This window comes from Prionailurus viverrinus, chromosome B3 (assembly GCF_022837055.1).
Source record: "Prionailurus viverrinus isolate Anna chromosome B3, UM_Priviv_1.0, whole genome shotgun sequence".
In the NCBI taxonomy this organism is placed as follows: Eukaryota; Metazoa; Chordata; class Mammalia; order Carnivora; family Felidae; genus Prionailurus; species Prionailurus viverrinus.
The window spans coordinates 24,156,480-24,168,879 of record NC_062566.1 but is presented as its reverse complement, the minus strand read 5'-3'; the positions used below and the strand labels follow the sequence as shown (position 1 = coordinate 24,168,879).

At 36.6% G+C, this 12,400-nt stretch overlaps 2 protein-coding genes across 3 annotated transcripts in view; one reads left to right on the top strand and one right to left on the bottom strand.

The window, feature by feature from the left end:
* The window catches only part of NRG4 (neuregulin 4), a 118,408-nt gene extending 114,686 nt beyond the window's left edge, over positions 1-3,722 (top strand). Inside the window, exon 6 of the mRNA XM_047863182.1 lies at positions 3,647-3,722. The gene's annotated coding sequence lies outside the window, so the exon portion shown is untranslated. The remainder of the gene's footprint in view (positions 1-3,646) is intronic.
* A 5,824-nt stretch (positions 3,723-9,546) lies between these two features.
* FBXO22 (F-box protein 22) overlaps positions 9,547-12,400 on the bottom strand; it is a 31,045-nt gene continuing 28,191 nt past the window's right edge. For both annotated transcript variants that reach the window (XM_047862167.1, XM_047862168.1), the window contains exon 7: positions 9,547-10,694. In XM_047862167.1, coding sequence (XP_047718123.1) covers positions 10,277-10,694 — 418 coding nt within the window. In that variant the 3' untranslated portion in view covers positions 9,547-10,276. The remainder of the gene's footprint in view (positions 10,695-12,400) is intronic.

The following is a 12,400-nucleotide window of genomic DNA, read 5'->3' as shown; positions in this document are numbered from 1 at the left end:
TCCAGGCTCTGAGCTGTCAGCACAGAGCCCGATGCAGGGCTTGAACTCACAGACCGCGAGATCATGACCTGAGCCGAAGTCGGCCGCTTAACCGACTGAGCCACCCAGGCGCCCCAAGATTTTTCCACTCTTAAAATCTTTTTGAAACACTATCTTGCCTATTTCAGTTTTAATCTTCCACTGGCTTTAGGTTTATTTTTTTCCTGGGTCTTTTTAGAATGTTTATTTCATATATTTATATTTATATATTCAAGGTAAGCATTTACAGCTATGGATTTCCTTAGCAGTGCTTTTGTTGCATCACATACGTTTTGTTATGTTGTGTTTTGCTGAATATATTTTGAGGCTCTGTTATTAGATGCATGAATGTTTATAACTATTTAATTTTGATGTATTTTAAACCTTTTATCAGTAGATAATGTCCTTCATTGTTTCTTGTAAGCTTTTGGGGTCTAAAGTCTTTTTTTGTCTAATGATAGTATGGCCACCACTACTCCCTTTGGGGACTATTTGCATGGAATATCTTTATCCATCTTTTTACTTTAGATCTGAAGTCAGTCTCTTGTAGACTGCAGTTAGGTCATGTTTTTAAATCCATTTCACTAGTCTCTGTTTTTTTTAATTGGAGTTTAATCCATCTATATTTATTTATTTATTTATTTATTCATTTATTTTTAATGTTTATCCATTTTTGAGAGAGAGAGAGTCAGAGCATTAGTGGCAGAGGGGCAGAGAGAGAAGGATACACAGAATCCGAAGCAGGCTCCAGGCTCCAAGCCATCAGCACAGAACCCATTGTGGGACTCGAACTCACAAACCATGTGATCATGACCTGAACTGAAGTCGGACACTCAACTGACTGAGCCACCCAGAAAGTAATTATTGAGGGACTAATGTCATACTATTTATGTGCCTTATAGCTTTTTCTCATTTTCAATGTGACTTTTGTGTTTTAGTTGAATTTTTTTGTAGTAAAACATTTTCTCATTTCCTGTATTATTATTATTTCCTGTATCATATTATTATTCCTCATAGCTGTATTATTATATAGCTACTTCTTTGTGGTTACCTTAGGGATTCCATTTAACATCCTAAATTAATAACACTCTAATTTGAGTTTATGGCAGCTTAAGTGTACAAAAACTCTTTTCTTATATATAACCTTGTTTTCACCCCCTTTTGGTTATTAATGTCACAAAATTACATCTTTAAGTATTGTGCATCTGAAAACATAGACAAGTAACTATTTTAAGTCTCTTAAATTATGTACAAAATGAAAAGTAGAGCTACAAATCAAAATTATAATGCTAGCTTTTATACTTGCCCATGTATACTTTAATTAGAAATCTTATTTCTTCATATGACCTTGAGTTCCTGTCTACTGTTCCTTCTCATTCAACCTGAAGTTAGCACTTATTTCAGGGCAGGTGTAGTGGAATCTGTCTCCTTCTGTTTTTGTCTGGTAATGTTTTATTTTCTCCCTCATTTTTGAAGGAGTCTTGTCAGATAGTTTTGGTAGACAGTTTTTTTTTTCTTTTAGTAATTTGAATATATCAAACCCCACTGTCCTTTGGTCCCCAAGGTTTCTGATGAAAACTGGACAACCTTATTGAGGATCCCTTTTCATTCCTGCTTTCAATATTCTGTCTTTTGCTTTGGATAGACTGATTCTAATGTGTCTTGTTGGGTCTCTTTTGACTTTCTCCTATTTGGAGTGCAATGAGCTTTGCAAACTGTTCAAATCTGTTATTGAAATTCACCCTCTAGTGAAAATCTTTATTGTACCTTCTGCTCCAGAATTTCTTTGATCCTCTTTTAATTTCTTTGTTCATGTTCTCATTTTATTCATTTTCTTGATTTCCTGTATTTCTTTGAATATATTTAAGTCTCTGTCTAGTAAGTTCAAAATGTACACACTTCCTCAGGGTCAGTTTCTGTTCCTCTAAATAGACCTGTTTTCTCTTTTTCTTTGTATGACTTGTTATTTTCTGCTTTTGAAAATTGGGCATTTCGCTATTATAATATGGTAATTCTAGATATAGGATTTTCCTGTCACCAGGGTTTACCAGGTTTTTCTTTTTTCTTTTTGATTTGCTGCAAGCTGTTTTCCATTTATTTTGAGACTATTCCAAAGTATTTTTACAAAGACCTTGTTTTGTGAGATCATCTCTGTTCTGTTTACCTCATGTTCAGCTGTTTTGACAGTTTTCCTTGAATGCCAGTTCTCTGTCTTTGCAGATTAGATGGGTGCTAGAGCATTCCTGCAATATGTAGCTAGGCTTGCTCTGAGCCTAGGGATCTGACTGAGGTGAAAACTTAAGGTCTTAGATCTTTTCTGAGCATGTGTTTTGCCTGGATGTGCATATGGCATTCTAAATCCCATCCTCCCCTCATATAGAGCTATTTCTGAATGTCCAGTTTTCAAAAACTCTCACCCTATCTTCTTCCCTAGGCCTTATATGACCTATTCTGTCTCCACCAATAATTGATCGCCCCAGGTATCTGAGTCTGTAGTCACCTTGCGGCTTTTACAAGTAATGCCTGCCACTCTTCCTGCCTGATTTCCAAGTTAATGGCAAAATAGAGGTGAGCACTTAAGACATACACAATAATTTGCAAATAAAGTCTACTCTACCTCTTCTGGTTTGAAGGTAGGAACTGGAAACCAGGCCTCTGCCACTTTTTAAATAAGACTGCCACTGCACTGGGACAAAGGCAAGTAAAATATCTCAAAATTTTCCTATCATTTTGAAGATGATTTTTCTTCACTGGACATGGTCTTGTTTGCTGTAATCTTTTATTGTTTTCCAGAGCTCTGACAGTGCTGGTTCATATAGTTGCTGTTGGTTTTGTTGGGGAACAAGAGCTTAGATTGTCCTAGTCCACCATTTTGCTGGTGTCACTCAGGTCACTTATTTTTCACTCCTGTCTGTAATTGTAGTACCATGACAAGGCCTTCAACAGAGTATGTTTTCGATACATATATGGTGAATTTTGGTTAGACTTGTAAGTACTGTGTAAATGTTAAGAAAATTATCCTCACTCTAATCATTGTGCTTATTTTTTATTATTAAAATTTTTTTTTAATGTTTATTTTTGAGAGAGTATAAGTGGGAGAGGGGCAGAGAGAGAGGGAAAAAGAATCCAAGGCAGACTCCAGGCACTGAGTTGACAGCACAGAACCCAATATGGGGCTCAAACCCATGAACCATGAGATCATGACCTGAGCCGAAGTCTGATGCTTAACCGACTGAGCCACCCAGGCACCTCTGATCATTGTGTTTAAAATTAAAGTTAAGGAATTTATCAATCTTGCCTTTTTTGCTGGTTGTGAGGACAGTTTACATAAACTTTTAATGAGATGAAAATGCTCCATACCCTCCTAATACCAAATATTAAATGAAGTTTATTGGATTCTGCTAATGTTTTCTACTTTACAGTAGCATATATTCTTGTAACTTCTTTTACTGTGTAAGGTAGAAGTAAAATATATAAAACAAAAATAACATGTTTTGCAAATATTTCACTATTCTTTATATAAGGCCAATATTACAATAATTTTCTGTTAATACATTCTTTACATAATGTAGAATTTTGTTCACTTAACAAGGATGTTATTACTAATGCTTACTATGTTTTATTTTAGGATTTTCATTAAGCAAACTCATACTCAGTTTCTACAAATGAAAGTCAAGTCAGTCATCTAAACATCTCAATTTCCAATCAAGAGGATTTAGTCTTCTGTTTCCAATAAATCTGAATTTATGGTGGTGCTAATCTGGTTAGATTGTGTGGGCACAAAATTCCGAAAGTAGTTTTATTTTTTTGTCAAAAATTTCTGTAGAACGTATGGAAAATTCTCAGATTTGTAAAAGGGTTTCACATTCTTTGTATGTTCAATGTGTTAAATTAGCAACATATTTCTATGGCATTGTGATCTCTCCTCCTTCATTTGTGGTTTCATTGATTTGAGTCCTTTCCCTTTTCTTTTTGGTAAGTGGCTAGGGGGCTATCAATTTTGTTTATTCTTTCGAAGAACCAGCTCAGTTTTGTTCATGTTTTACTGGTTTTGTTTGGTTTGGTCTGATTTCTGTATCATTTTTTTCTGCTCTAGTCTTTATTATTTTCCTTCTTTTGCTGGCTTTAGGCTTTATTTGCTGCTCCTTTTCTAGCTCCTTTAGGCATAAGGTTAGGTTGTGTACTGGGGACCTTTCTTGCTTCTTGAGATAGACCTGAATTGCAAGGTACTTTCCTCTTAGGACTGCCTTTGCTGCATCCGGTGTTCAGATGGACTGTTGTATTTTCATTTGCTTCCATGTATTTTATTTCTTAATTTCCTGATTAACCCATTCATTCTATAGTAGAGTGTTCTTTAACCTCCATGTATTTATGGTCTTTCCAAATTCTTTCTTGTGGTTGATTTCAAGTTTCATTGCATTGTGATCCAAAAATATGCATGGTATGATCTAGATAATTTTGTACCTATTGTCACTGACCAGCATGTGATCTATACTGGAAAATGTTCCATGTGCCTTTGAGAAGAATGTGTATTCTGCTGCCTTAGGATGAAATGTTCTGAATATACCTGTTAAGTCCATCTGATGCAGTGTGTCATTCAAAGCCATTGTTTCCTTGTTGATTTTCTACTTAGATGGTCTGTCCATTGTTGTAAGTGGGGTGTTAAAGTCCTCTACTATTATTGTATCATTAGCAATGTTTCTTTATGTTTGTGATTAACTAATTTATATATTTGGGTATTCCCCAATTGATCTTGATGGATAGACCCCTTAATTATGAGATAATGCCCTTCTTCATCTCTTGTTATGGTCTTTGGTTTAAACTCTACTTTGATGTATGGCTCCTCTGGCTTTCTTTTGACTTCCATTAGCATGATAGATGGTTCTCCATCCCCTTTCAATCTGGAGGTGACTTTGGGTCTAAAATGAGTCTCTTATAGGCAACATATAGATGGATCTTGGGTTTTTTTTAATGCCTTCTGATACCCTGTGTCTTTTGATTGGAGCATTTACTCCATTTACATTCAGAATGATTATTCAAAGATATGGATTTAGTGTAATTATGTTACCTGTAGAGTTGGTGTTTCTGGTGATGTGCTCTGGTCCTTTCTAGTCTTTATTGCTTTGGCCGTCCCCCCCCCCCCCCCCCCCCCACTCAAGTCTCCTTAAAATTTCTTGCAGGGCTGGGTTAGTGGTCATGAACTCTTTAGTTTTTGTCTGGGAAACTCTTTCTCTCTCCTTCTCATTCTTGCTGGATAAAGAACTCTTGGCTGCACTTTCTTCCCATTTAGCGCATTGAATATTTCCTGCCACTCCCTTCTGGACTGCCATGTTCAGTGGACATGTCTGTTGCTAACCTTTTGTGTCTATCCTTGTAGGTTAAGGACCTTTTGTCCCTAGCTTTCAGAACTCTTTGTATTTTTTTTTTTGTAAGTTTCACTGTGATATGTTGTGGTGCTGACCTGTTTTTGTTGATTTTGAGGAGAGTTCTCTGTGCTTCTTGTACTTAAATGCCCGTTTCATTTCCCAGATTAGGTAAGTTCTCTGCTATAATGTGTTTGAATAAACCTTCTGCCCCCTTTTCCTGCTCTTCTTCTGGGACTCCTTAGATACCGATATTTCACTCTATGGAATCCTTGAGTTCCCTAAGTCTTTCTTCTTTATCACCTATTCTCTCATCTGCTTCTTAAATCCATGTTGTGACTGTATCCAGTCAGTTTTGCATTTCAGTTATAGCATTTTTTATTTTGTCCTAGTTTTTAGGTCTTTGATCTCTGCAGCAAGGATTTCTGTGGTGTCTTCTATGCTTTTTTCAAGCCCAGCTAGTAATCTTTTGAGCAAGTTCCTGGCTGTGATTTCTTCTTTACCTTTCTTTTGGGGATAATTCCTCCATCTTGTAATTTTGCCTATGTTTCTGTATTTTGTATGTTTTGAAAGCTTGTTATGCTTTCTGCACCTGAGAGTAAGGCTATATTAAAAAGGAGTCATACACAGTCCAGGGCCTGGTGCTTCAGGAAGGTTTCTGGTGTATGCTGTGTGCACTTTGCTGTTGTGTTTTGGCTGCTCTTTCCCACTTGTCAGTCCTCAGCAGAGCTCCTTGCTTACAGTGGGAAGTGTATGGACCTTTAACTAGGCGTACTTTGATTTAAGATAAGCATGGTAAAAAAAAAAAAAAAGCTTCATCCCCAAAAAAGAGACAATGTAAAGGAATGAAAAAGCCAAAGAACTATAAACCTGATTCCAAAGAAAGGGAAAAAAAAGGAAAAAGAAAAAAAGAAGCCTGAATCAAACAAAAAAAAAAAAAAGAGAGAGAAAAGGAAATGAAAAAACAAAAATCTGTAAGTCTGATTCCAAAGGAAAAAAAAAAAAGAAGAAAAGAAACAAAACAGTAAGCCTGACCCTATTTCCACTAGAACTGCAGGTGAGGCTTTGAAGCACTCTATTTTCAATTCACTTGGTACATGCAGAATACTGCCTATGCTGGTCTTCTGGAAGAGAGGCCTGTTGTGCTCAGAGTCCATTCTGCCCTAGAAAGTATGCAGTTGACAGGCACAAGGCAAGGGGGTTTGGTGAAAGTGGGTTCTGCCTCCACTGGGGGCCGCTGTGTTGCTCTTTGAATCCCACCGGGTTGGTGTTGACGAAAATGTCACCACATTCTCTGGTCCTTTGACAGGGGATCTCACACCCCCCACTGTTTAGGAAACCCTCACATAATAGGGCAGTTGTTGCATCCTGGGCTACAGCTCTCCTGTTCTTTGATATGCACCTGGGACTCAAAATCTTAAAGGACCTGGCACCATGCAGACTCACCCCTCTCCTTCCAAGGAGAAACTCCCTATGCTGTAGACAGTGTTCTTTGTCCCAGAAAAATTCCCACACCTGTGCAATGCATGGAATCTATGATGTAGCACCGCAAAAAGCTGCAATTAGGTCATCTGCCCTCAGCCCACACCTCTGCCCCCAGGAAAGGCGTTTTGCTGACACCTGCAGAGTCTTTTGTGCAATTAAGGAGATCCTTACATTCCGCTATGCATCCACCAGCTCCTTCTGCCTCCCTGAGAGCATGCACCACAGCTCCCCTCCAGAGAAAGTTGCATACTTTCTAAACCAGAGTTTGAGCTCCACAGTTTGCAAAAAACCTGTGCTACTCAATAACTCTAGCTCACCCACCCGTTCATGGTTGGGAGAGTTCTCTTATGCAAATCCGATGCGGCACTCTGTCATCTCCTTTCTCTCCCTTTTGCCTCTCCCTCCCCTCTGTGGCACCACCATTTTTCTCTCCCCCAATTCACTTCCATGCACCTTGCACCTGCCAGTCTCTGTCCAACTGTGAAAATACTTCTGCCAGCCTTCAGATCAATTTTCTGGGTGTTCCAAGTGATCTGACCTCAACACAGCTATATATGAGGGAAAAAGCCTAGCTTCCACCTACTTCTCCCATCTTAACTCCTTCCCAAGAATACCTACATTTGCAGTATAAATCAATGGCAAAGCTTTTGCTATCTGGCCTCTTTTACTAGTTTGAGAAATTGCTGTGTTTGCTAATAACCCAGTTTTAGAGATAACCCAAGTTGAGAGAACTATAAGCAGTGAAGTGGCCCACTGAATGCCCTTCATTGGTATAGATCATGGTAGATTATTATGTCATTACGCAGCATGTCTGTTTCTTGATCTTAATCCCAAGAAATACCTTTCCTCCTTTTCTTTAGATCACTATGCTTCCTTAGATGGCTTATAAGGAGTTTAGTTTTACTGGGATGAAAAATAATCAAAATCTATTCCTTGAAGCAGTGTTTTGCAGGGCAAATTACGGCAAAATTGTGCTTTGAAAACATAAAAAGAAGTATTTTAAATGTGTTGATTAAACCATCCTATTAGTCTGCTCATCATCTGAGAGAAGGCAGTTCCGTGTATGAAGACACTAAGAGTGTAACTGTGTTTCTCGTGTGCATGTGTTTTTTCAAGTGTGATCTTTTTTTCCACTTTCAGAAATGACTATATGAAAGATGCCATTTCTAGGAATTTAGTATGTTTTTAGCTGAAAAAATAACTCTTTAATGCTTGCTTTTAACACTGGTCTTTCAAAATTGTAATTAATTCATTTTAACTTTGCTTAAATTCCTGTACCCTTCCATGGAACATCATGGCCTCTAGAGGCAGCATATATGGCTTCTATTTTCACCAGTACTACTTTTATTTCTATTGGGTCAACTTCTCCCCTTTCTGTTCTGCACCAAGATTACAACCTTGTAGTCAAATGAATTTACCATTCATAACAAGCCCCAAAAGCTCAGCTATACAAAGGAATCCTAGTAACCTCACATACTGTATTGAAATGATCTTGCAGCAGACTCTCCTTTGGAAAGTAACAAAACATTCTGTAGGAGTATTAATTTGAAAAAAAAATAAAATAATCCATTCAATCATCATGATTATGTTCATATTTTTAGTTTTTCAAATTCTTTTTCCTCTACTATTCAACCAACTCTTGTTAAAATCAAGGATAAAGAAAATTTACAAAGTATTTTCCTTATGTGCTATGTAAGCACATCCAAAGATGTGCATTTTGAATATTGCCTATTTGATAATGGGTAACCAATGTCAAATAATAGGAAAGTTTAATAACTAAATAAAAGCTAAATATTAATATTCACAGATTAAAAGTTTGAAAATTTTTCTTCGGATTTTCTTCAGGAACTAAGATATGGGATAACCATAAAATGAACATTTAAGTATTTTTATCAGCAAAAGAAAGACCTTTTAGCATAAAGATTGTGAGAAAAGTGACTACAAATAGAAAAGCAGGAAGGTTAATATTTTTGATTTCACTTACCTTGCAAGTTTTATACTGTTCTGTCAGAACCACTAATGAATACAAAGTGCCCTACATTAGTTATATCATACCGTATTAGGGATAATATGCTAATATAAACATCTGTTGTAATGAAGCCCTGGGGAAAAAAACACTGGCTGAGGCAGGATTAATGTTAATTTCAATCTTGTAAGACAGTCTGAAGATGGGCAATCCGGGTCACTTATGGTAGCACTTCAACAAAACTGTATAGCATTCCTGGGATCCTTCTGTGTGGTTCTCTTCCCCAATAGTGTTGCCTCTTCTGGAGAGTCCAGGATAGTTCGCTACCAGATCCACTTCCAAGCAATAAGCTTGAGAAAGGGCAAAAAACTGTCATATCATTTTGAATGAATGACCCCTGTCACTTCTCACATTTCACTGACCACAACAGTCAATGGCAAGAGAGAATGGGAAATGTCTTTGTTATGGCAGGCATGTGCCTAGCTGAAATCAAAGGTTTTATCACTATATGAAGAAAGGCCACTGGGGAAAATTGGTGTTCCTCTGAACCTATCTCATTTAGACATTAGCATAATTAGAAATATAAACCTAAAAAGTCATTCTGGGAATACAGCAGGATTTACTAGCTGACTACCATTCCAGGCTTTCTTTTCTAAAGTATTAGTTTACTTCCATCATTCACTCACCAAAAGCAGTGATGTACAAAACACTGAATGAGTTTCCAAGGTACATTTTATTGGTATAAGACCAAAATAAGGTGATGTAATTGTCTGGTCTGCCAGTTCTATATAGAATTAGGTGAAAAGGATTCTTCTCTTACAATTCCTTCATTGAGGGAAAAGGAAATGTTTTCCTTATAAAGTAATAAAATACTGATTAGTCTTGGCAATTTATTTGACTAAGCAACTTCAGGGTACTAGAACAAAAATAGTTCTTTAATTTTTGTCAAATAAGTAAAAAGTAATAATTTTGTTACAGTTTCTAAAAAAATCGGTAAAACTGTAAAGCAGAGAAAGATTTCTCAAGCTATTCATGTATGTTTCTCCTTCATTAAGGGAGAAAAAAATGTCTTCATGATTTTGCTAAAAGATCTAATAGTTCAGAGGTAGTCATGGAATGTCTTAAAGCTCCATCCTATTGATGAATCCTCTTTCAATCTTCCTATGAAGAAGACTATTTACGTCACATTACATAGCAGCTACATAATCCAGTACAGTATAGCCGTAATTGGTTTGGCGCAAAAGCTCTCAATTCTGTGTGCATTATGTTAGGTACAAAGTTGTCCATCTAATTAATTAAAAACTACCCCGGATATAGTCAAAGCTATAAAACTGATACATATAAAGTTACTATTTTTTTTGAAATAGACATATCCCAATTTCCATTTTCTAGGAAAGGCAGAGCCCAAAAGTTTTATATTGTGAAAGCCACTTTACAGATGGCTTTATTTAGATGACCCAAGATGAATCAGTGCCATTATTGTTGTATAGCTGTGAAACAGATCATCATCCTTCACCTCATTACATTTCTTCAATATGAAATTCCCAGTGACTATGCGATCACATCCAATTTCTCCATTTCCAAAGAAGCCAAATAAAGGAACACTAGGAAAAAACTTTCTGAACGCATCAGCCTCAACATTCCCCTTGGCTCTGTAATACTGAAAACCCCTGCCAACACATGCAAACATGAAGCCAATGGTATTCTGTTCTGGGATGCTGGCAGCTTTGAGGCGCTGCATTGCAGCCTCAGCAGTCTTCTCGTCATTGACCTCTTCATTGAGAAGCACGGTGGCACTCTGGATTCGGTGTCCACTAAATGACAGTCCAACCACACCAGTGGCATCAATATCCAGAGGGTTTCTGGAAATTCAATTAGAAAAGTGTGGTGATACATCATGAAACATATAATGAGAATATAAATTTTAAAGTGTAAAGAAAACTCCTGATCCACTGGCTAGCCTTTAACAGCCTACGGTTAGTCTAAGGCTCACCATCCCAGATAGGAGGAATGTACTAGGGGTTAACAATGAAACTATTAATACATTTAAAAGAAGCAGATTCAGGGAATCTAATTCAGGGAAGCAGATCTGTGAAGAAGTATGCAACTATTTTTTTAGTCACAAGTTCAAGGGGGCAAATGCATCTTCACAAAGATTTCTGAAACCCATCCTGCATTTTTAGAAGGCTATAAAGTATCCTTAACCTTTCTCACTTTCTTAAAAGGAAACTTAAAATATTATTCATATATACAGTGATATCTATTAAATAAAGCTTTCTGGTATTATTTACATTTTTGGTATTTTTCCCCCTTACCTTGGTGTCCCATTCTAAAAAAGATATATTAGATATTTGTTCAATCATGGACAGTAATTTTATTAAGAACCTGTAACTCCAGAAGTTTTAGCTTTAAGTTGTTTGGTCCATAAAGAAACATAATTACATTGCTATGTCTCATTTATTACTTTCAGCCTACAATTCAGCTTAATCTAAAGGTAAAAACATGCTTTCGTTTATATTTGCCTTTTTTATGTAATATTTTATCCTTACTAAAACAAATATAAAGTGTCAAAGTTATAAAACATAATATAGTGAACACCTATACCTACAGGGAAAAAACAAATACCTTATATTTCTATCACGTTTATCAACATGTGAGTCGGTGAAATGGGCAAGATTCACTAGGTTAACAAGAAACTTAACTGAAAAAGCTTAAGAGGACTAAGATAATAAGATTAGCTTAGTAGCAAAACCAGTTACTGAGGGGCAGAATCCACCTTATGAAGTCCTCCACTGCTCCTTTAACTTTATTTCATTTCCTCTTTGGCATACAATTGCAATGTGTATTGTCAATATCTTGCCCCAAAGAATTATTTACTTAGGTTTTTTTTGGTGAGGTGGTATATCTGGACACTATTAAAACAGAGTCTCGATTTATTCAATGGCTTCTCTTACCCACGGACACAGTATGAAGACCACATTACAATTAATGTGTCATGTAAAGGTTAATTGTTCTTGAGGACTATTACCCATAACAGGTATAAAAAGATGACGACAACGAACCATGCTAATAGACTTACGTCTCAGATGCTAAATGTCTGAACTGAGACTGGCATTTCAAAGGCAAATGAGGTATTAAATCATCACTGCCCTACTGTATACAATTTAAAGATAAAAGCAAAGACACAGAAAATCAGGCAAGAAGAGAAACAATCACAGATAATTACTGAGAGTTAGGTGTATTTATGCATGAAATCCAATGTTTGACATCCTGCTTAGAATTCAGTGCCTCGACTTAGCTACATTTGACCCCTGGGAAACACACATTATCTTATATGTGGATTTTTCTTGACAAGTACAAGACTGTAAATTTGTTTTCCTTATGACTTTCTTAACATTTTCTTTTCTCTAGCTTTCCATATTATAATACATACATACATGTGTTAATCGACTGTTCATGTTATCAGTTAAGACTTCCAGTCAACAGTAGGCTAAGTTTTGGGAGAGTCACAAATTATACATGGATTTTCAACAGGGGTTGGTGTCCCCCCTATCCCCTGCATTGCTTA